Source organism: Nanorana parkeri, unplaced genomic scaffold (assembly GCF_000935625.1).
Source record: "Nanorana parkeri isolate BGI_ZX_2015 unplaced genomic scaffold, ASM93562v1 scaffold379, whole genome shotgun sequence".
Lineage (NCBI taxonomy): Eukaryota > Metazoa > Chordata > Amphibia > Anura > Dicroglossidae > Nanorana > Nanorana parkeri.
Window position 1 is genome coordinate 1,213,945 of NW_017306647.1, and position 8,017 is coordinate 1,221,961.

At 51.0% G+C, this 8,017-nt stretch overlaps 1 protein-coding gene across 1 annotated transcript in view; it reads right to left on the reverse strand.

Annotated features, from left to right (window-relative positions):
- The window catches only part of DOC2A (double C2 domain alpha), a 65,892-nt gene that overhangs the window by 46,038 nt on the left and 11,837 nt on the right, over positions 1-8,017 (reverse strand). Inside the window, exon 3 of the mRNA XM_018559117.1 lies at positions 2,597-2,676. Coding sequence (XP_018414619.1) covers positions 2,597-2,676 — 80 coding nt within the window. The remainder of the gene's footprint in view (positions 1-2,596; positions 2,677-8,017) is intronic.

Here is an 8,017-nt window from a genome sequence, read left to right on the forward strand (position 1 = left end):
CCGTCAGTCAGAAAAAAAAAAAAAAGCATAGGAATGCATAGCTAGATTCCTATTGGCTATTTCACTGTGCAATAGCCAATAGCAAACTAGCTCTAGCTATTGATTGCACCCGCCCACTGCTGCTGTCAATCAGCAGAGTGGGACGTGAAGTTCTCCATCAGGTCCTCTTCTAGTGATTGGCAGCAGCAGAGGGGCGGGTGCAATAGCCAGCTTGCTATTGGATATTGCAAATTAAAATAGCCAATAGGAATCTGGCTATGCATTCCCATGCTGACTTTTTTTTCTTTTTTTTTACTCTGACTGCAGTAGCTGCCTGAATACTACCTGCAGATAGCAAGGAAGCTATTGCTTCCTTGCTATCTGTCATCGTTTTAGGGGGGTGCTCTCTCCCACCTCTCCCCTCCACGGATGGGTGGCGGGGGGGGGGGGTCAGAGGGCACCTCCCTGAAATGAGAAGGGCACCTCTCTGAAATTGCTTCTTTCAGGTTGGGATCCCTGAAAACATGCCATAAAAAATCTTTGAGGAATCACATTGAAAAGATTTTTGCAAAGTCCATATATAGTCCAAGACCTAAAAAGTTGAAACTGACTTAATGTAAACGGCAGACTTTTTTTTTTTTTACCATCCACGTGTGATCTGGGGTCCCAAAGAGCCGCCCCCTAATATAATCCACCATTGGTTTCAGCTCACCATAGCCTGCATAGCATCTATTGGTTTCTATCAGACTGGCCCAGTCTGGCAGAGCTGCAGTGAGATTTGAAGGATTGGCAGCCATTGCGCAGCGCTACTAAGTACAAAGCAAAACCTGCCCATGTAATGCACAGACACAGCTGCCCACCATGTACATATATCATTGCACGCTATATACTATCTATATACAGTATATACATATTATTATTATACAGGATTGATATAGCGCCAACAATTTGCGCAGCGCTTTACAATATAAGGAAGACATTACAATCACAATACAATACAATTCTAGACAAGATGGTAAGGAGGGCCCCGCCCCTGAGGGCTTGCAATCTAAAAAGGGAGGGGCCAGTGATACATGAGGAGGGAGCTGTGTGGGGGATGAACTGTTTGAGAACGTGATGGTTGAGCGGTTAGGTTGAGGTGGGATCAACGTCCCTGAAGAGATGAGTCTTAGGCCCCATTCACATTGAGCGATTTATCACGCGGTAATTCCCGCGATATCGCGGCTATTTACCGCGCGATATCGCTCTCCAATGCATCTCAATGGGGCTCTGTCCGTCGCTGTCGCGGGTCGTGCGTCGCTACAGCAGGACCCTTTTTGGAGCGGATTTTGCAGCGTTTCTAGCTTGGTCAATGCAAGCATTTGCGCGATATCGCGCGACAAACATGCGATATCGCGCGACAAACGCGCAATTTGCGAATCGCTCAATGTGAATGGGGCCTAAAGGGATCGCCTAAAGGCAGTCAAGGTGGGCGACAGACGGACAGGTTGGGGTAAAGAGTTCCAGAGGATGGGAGAGACTCTACAGAAGTCCTGGAGGAGTTGACCAGGGAGCTGGAAAGCAGGAGGTGTTGGGATGAGCGGAGTGGACGGTTAGGGTGATATTTTGAGACCAGGTCTGAGATATATCCGGGGGCGGAGTTGCGGATGGCTTTGTAAGTGAGTGTTAATATTTTGAATTTACATATATATATTCATCATCCGTACAGGACTATGATCGGCCACACAGCGATCGGCCGGGACTCACCTTCGCCCTCAGGATGCTGCACTGCAAGATACATTTTTCTGGGTCATACAGCAGCTCGAACTCCAGAGTTCCCAGCGATGCTGAAATAAGAAGATTTGGATTCAGCAGATGGAGATAGAAACACAGACATGACACAGCGACAGAATGTACCGAGGACACTGAGGGCTTGCAATCTAAAAAGGGAGGGGCCAGTGATACATGAGGAGGGAGCTGTGTGGGGGATGAACTGTTTGAGAACGTGATGGTTGAGCGGTTAGGTTGAGGTGGGATCAACGTCCCTGAAGAGATGAGTCTTAGGCCCCATTCACATTGAGCGATTTATCACGCGGTAATTCCCGCGATATCGCGGCTATTTACCGCGCGATATCGCTCTCCAATGCATCTCAATGGGGCTCTGTCCGTCGCTGTCGCGGGTCGTGCGTCGCTACAGCAGGACCCTTTTTGGAGCGGATTTTGCAGCGTTTCTAGCTTGGTCAATGCAAGCATTTGCGCGATATCGCGCGACAAACATGCGATATCGCGCGACAAACGCGCAATTTGCGAATCGCTCAATGTGAATGGGGCCTAAAGGGATCGCCTAAAGGCAGTCAAGGTGGGCGACAGACGGACAGGTTGGGGTAAAGAGTTCCAGAGGATGGGAGAGACTCTACAGAAGTCCTGGAGGAGTTGACCAGGGAGCTGGAAAGCAGGAGGTGTTGGGATGAGCGGAGTGGACGGTTAGGGTGATATTTTGAGACCAGGTCTGAGATATATCCGGGGGCGGAGTTGCGGATGGCTTTGTAAGTGAGTGTTAATATTTTGAATTTACATATATATATTCATCATCCGTACAGGACTATGATCGGCCACACAGCGATCGGCCGGGACTCACCTTCGCCCTCAGGATGCTGCACTGCAAGATACATTTTTCTGGGTCATACAGCAGCTCGAACTCCAGAGTTCCCAGCGATGCTGAAATAAGAAGATTTGGATTCAGCAGATGGAGATAGAAACACAGACATGACACAGCGACAGAATGTACCGAGGACAGAAGTAAGTCCAGACAGACCGCCGAATTCATATATCCCGAGCAGGTCTGTTCAGACAGTCTCATGATCCAGACACCCCTGCCATTCAGGACGGGGACCTCAGCACCTTCACTGCAGTTATGCAATACAGCCTGGTCCCAGACCCGCCCACAGCTTGCTGATTGGACAATAAAGCATCGCCGTGCTAATGAGGTCACCACTCCGCTCACTCCTACTCTCAGCAAGCTAGTGATTGCACTGCGCAATGCTATGGCACTTGACTCACAGCACTCCCCCTCTCCCTTCAGTCTGTGCAGTGCAATAGCACCTGGCTGGACCTGGCTCACTCTGCGTTCTGCTGACCTTTCCTGCTGATAATGCTAGTTGCCTGGCTGTCTCCCTCATGCCTAACAAGGACGGGACCAATACAGAGATAAGGACCGCCCACATGTCTCCAGCTTTCCTATTGGCTTGCTCCAGGACGTACATGCAGAAGAACTGAAGCCAGGCAGCCAGCATTTCCAGACGGAGGTTGGTAGTGGCAGGCTCCGTATTTTTGTCATGGCGGATGCACTTTAATAATAATCTGAGCGCTTACAGCTTCCAGCGTGCTTTTTCACACTTCTGATCTTAACCCGCTGACATCTCTCAGGTGACAGGCAGCTTGCTGAGGTGTCTCAGGGTGAGCGGACAGTCTGTTCCCGGCGTTCACACCATCCTACCGCGTGCCTGCAAGTGAAAGATGTTGAAGCTCTCGAATCTGCCCCTGCATCCCAAATTCCCCCAGCAAGCTCTCCCTTGTGATTAGGAAGGAACGAATCAGAGGGCTCAGTCACACTCGTGCGATGCATGCTAAAATGCTTGTGTTAACACATTGCGCTGAGACCCAATGATGACATCACTGGATCTAAAATAAGATTTTATTTAAACATTTCATTATGATGTTGATGGAGGGAGGGGAGGAAGGGAGAGAGAAGGAAAGAGAGAGAAGGAGAGAGAGAGAAAGAGAGAGAGAAGGAAAGAAAGAGAGAGAGAAGGAAAGAGAGAGAATGAAAGAGAGAGAGAGATAGAAGGAAAGAGAGAGAGAAGGAGAGATAATGAAAGAGAGAAGGAGAGAGAGAGAAGGAAAGAGAGAGATAGAGAAGGAGAGAGAGAGGGAGAAGGAAAGAGAGAGAGAAGGAAACCGAGGGAGAGAGAGAGGGAGGGAGAGAGAGAAGGAAAAAGAGAGAAGGAGAGAGAGAGAAAGAGAGAGAGATAGAAGGAAAGAAAGAGAGAGAGAAGGAAAGAGAGAGAGAGAGAAGGAGAGAGAGAGAGAGAGAAGGAAAGAGAGAGAGAGAGAAGGAGAGAGAGAGAGAGAGAAGGAAAGAGAGAGAGAGAGAAGGAGAGAGAGAGAGAGAGAAGGAAAGAGAGAGAGAGAGAAGGAGAGAGAGAGAGAGAGAAGGAAAGAGAGAGAGAGAGAAGGAGAGAGAGAGAGAGAGAAGGAAAGAGAGAGAGAGAGAAGGAGAGAGAGAGAGAGAGAAGGAAAGAGAGAGAGAGAAGGAAACCGAGGGAGAGAGAGAGGGAGGGAGAGAGAGAAGGAAAAAGAGAGAAGGAGAGAGAGAGAGAAAGAGAGAGATAGAAGGAAAGAAAGAGAGAGAGAAGGAGAGATAATGAAAGAGAGAGAATGAAAGAGAGAGAGAAGGAGAGATAATGAAAGAGAGAAGGAGAGAGAGAGAGAAGGAAAGAGAGAGAGAGAGAAGGAGAGAGAGAGAGAGAAGGAAAGAGAGAGAGAAGGAAACCGAGGGAGAGAGGGAGGGAGAGAGAGAAGGAAAGAGAGAGAGAGAGAAGGAAAGAGAGAGAGAGAGAAGGAGAGAGAGAGAGAGAGAGAAGGAGAGAGAGAGAGAGAGAGAAGGAGAGAGAGAGAGAGAGAGAAGGAGAGAGAGAGAGAGAGAGAAGGAGAGAGAGAGAGAGAGAGAAGGAGAGAGAGAGAGAGAGAGAAGGAGAGAGAGAGAGAGAGAGAAGGAGAGAGAGAGAGAGAGAGAAGGAGAGAGAGAGAGAGAGAGAAGGAGAGAGAGAGAGAGAGAGAAGGAGAGAGAGAGAGAGAGAGAAGGAGAGAGAGAGAGAGAGAGAAGGAGAGAGAGAGAGAGAGAGAAGGAGAGAGAGAGAGAGAGAGAAGGAGAGAGAGAGAGAGAGAGAAGGAGAGAGAGAGAGAGAGAGAAGGAGAGAGAGAGAGAGAGAGAAGGAGAGAGAGAGAGAGAGAGAAGGAGAGAGAGAGAGAGAGAGAAGGAGAGAGAGAGAGAGAGAGAAGGAGAGAGAGAGAGAGAGAGAAGGAGAGAGAGAGAGAGAGAGAAGGAGAGAGAGAGAGAGAGAGAAGGAGAGAGAGAGAGAGAGAGAAGGAAAGAGAGAGAGAAGGAGAGATAATGAAAGAGAGAAGGAGAGAGAGAGAGAAAAGGAAAGAGAGAGAAGGAGAGAGAGAGAGAAGGAAAAAGAGAGAGAGAGAAGGAAAGAGAGAGAAGGAAAGAGAGGGAGGGAGAGAGAGAAGGAAAGAGGGAGAGAGAGAGAGAGAGAGAGAGAGAAGGAAAGAGAGAGAGGGAGGGAGAGAGAGAGAGAAGGAAAGAGAGAGAGGGAGGGAGAGAGAGAGAAGGAAAGAGGGAGGGCAATACAGATTTCATGTTCTTAGAATTAACATTTCCAGTCACTACAAAGGATTGGACGATCTGCCAAGATGTTACTGTCACGTTTCCCGTCCATTACGGTTCTCTCTAATTACCCGAAACGCTTTGGCCCCGAGCGCAGATTAGAAGCGGCCTCCAGTAGCGGCACCCCCCAGGCCCATCTAGCAGAAGGCTGGCACCACAGGCAGAGCTTGGAGAAGCTTCTCGGGTTATTGGCCCGCTGCAATCTGCAAATCGTGGTTCCCAAACACTTGGATGCTCCACCGCCAGATAGGCCGCTGTGTTCCCTATAACTGAGATGTGAGCGTGCTGTACACTATAGATGGGACCCAACGCTAAGGAAGGACTGTGCATCCATGTGGCGACTGGCTGAGGACGTTATTCGTGACAGATTTCATCTGTATGGGTGTCTGCAGAACGAACACCCGACATGAGACTGTATGAAAATAATTGGATGCTAAAGAATCCGTCCAATCAGAACAGATATTTCAGTGTTTGGTAGATGAGGGAGAGGTCCACCCCCTAAAAGTCTCTTCTAGGGTCTCAAATGGTGAGATCCCTGTGCTGAGTTCCCGGGTCTGTACCCCCGCTGTGCTCATTATGAGGAGCTCCCACCATCCCTGAGCTGAGTTCCCGGGTCTGTACACCCGCTGTGCCCATTATGAGGAGCTCCCCCCATCCCTGTGCTGAGTTCCCGGGTCTGTACCCCTGCTGTGCCCATTATGAGGAGCTCCCCCCATCCCTGTGCTGAGTTCCCGGGTCTGTACCCCTGCTGTGCCCATTATGAGGAGCTCCCCCCATCCCTGTGCTGAGTTCCCGGGTCTGTACCCCTGCTGTGCCCATTATGAGGAGCTCCCCCCATCCCTGTGCTGAGTTCCCGGGTCTGTACCCCTGCTGTGCCCATTATGAGGAGCTCCCCCCATCCCTGTGCTGAGTTCCCGGGTCTGTACCCCTGCTGTGCCCATTATGAGGAGCTCCCCCCATCCCTGTGCTGAGTTCCCGGGTCTGTACCCCTGCTGTGCCCATTATGAGGAGCTCCCCCCATCCCTGTGCTGAGTTCCCGGGTCTGTACCCCTGCTGTGCCCATTATGAGGAGCTCCCCCCATCCCTGTGCTGAGTTCCCGGGTCTGTACCCCTGCTGTGCCCATTATGAGGAGCTCCCCCCATCCCTGTGCTGAGTTCCCGGGTCTGTACCCCTGCTGTGCCCATTATGAGGAGCTCCCCCCATCCCTGTGCTGAGTTCCCGGGTCTGTACCCCTGCTGTGCCCATTATGAGGAGCTCCCCCCATCCCTGTGCTGAGTTCCCGGGTCTGTACCCCTGCTGTGCCCATTATGAGGAGCTCCCCCCATCCCTGTGCTGAGTTCCCGGGTCTGTACCCCTGCTGTGCCCATTATGAGGAGCTCCCCCCATCCCTGTGCTGAGTTCCCGGGTCTGTACCCCTGCTGTGCCCATTATGAGGAGCTCCCCCCATCCCTGTGCTGAGTTCCCGGGTCTGTACCCCTGCTGTGCCCATTATGAGGAGCTCCCCCCATCCCTGTGCTGAGTTCCCGGGTCTGTACCCCTGCTGTGCCCATTATGAGGAGCTCCCCCCATCCCTGTGCTGAGTTCCCGGGTCTGTACCCCTGCTGTGCCCATTATGAGGAGCTCCCCCCATCCCTGTGCTGAGTTCCCGGGTCTGTACCCCTGCTGTGCCCATTATGAGGAGCTCCCCCCATCCCTGTGCTGAGTTCCCGGGTCTGTACCCCTGCTGTGCCCATTATGAGGAGCTCCCCCCATCCCTGTGCTGAGTTCCCGGGTCTGTACCCCTGCTGTGCCCATTATGAGGAGCTCCCCCCATCCCTGTGCTGAGTTCCCGGGTCTGTACCCCTGCTGTGCCCATTATGAGGAGCTCCCCCCATCCCTGTGCTGAGTTCCCGGGTCTGTACGCCCGCTGGGCCCATTTATAAAATGCATTTAGGACACAGCAGAACCTAAACCATTGTAGATTTGTATCTATAAGTCACCTTGTCCCCCCCATACAGTATCATATAATGTGTGACTATTGTCTCCGGCCCTTTTATATCTGTAATTATAATATGAACCTTTGTGGTATTGATAATAGGAAAGTGTTTGAGGGTTGTGTTCGGTCAGGTCGTCCCCCTGATGAAGCGCGGCACGACCTGAAGGAGTCAAGAAGAAGATTTCTAAGACGCTCGACAAACAATCTCTCGCTGAATATCAAACAGCAGTTGTTACCGTCCAGCTTGTTACAATGCGAGCAAACATCTGATCTGTTCCCAGCCGGAAGGAATATATATATATACAAGTGACCGCGCGGGGCTGAGTCAGGGCCGCGTCACATGTTCCTACCAATCATTTGTATGTGCGAAATGCCACTAAAATGATAATTGCTCAGCAGCCGCGCTTCTCATCTCTTCTCACTGACCCCCAATGTAAGGAGCATTCATCCCTCTGACCCCCAATGTAAGGAGCATTCTTCTCACTGACCCCCAATGTAAGGAGCATTCTTCTCACTGACCCCCAATGTAAGGAGCATTCTTCTCACTGACCCCCAATGTAAGGAGCATTCTTCCCACTGACCCCAATGTAAGGAGCATTCTTCTCACTGACCTCCAATGTAAGGAGCATTC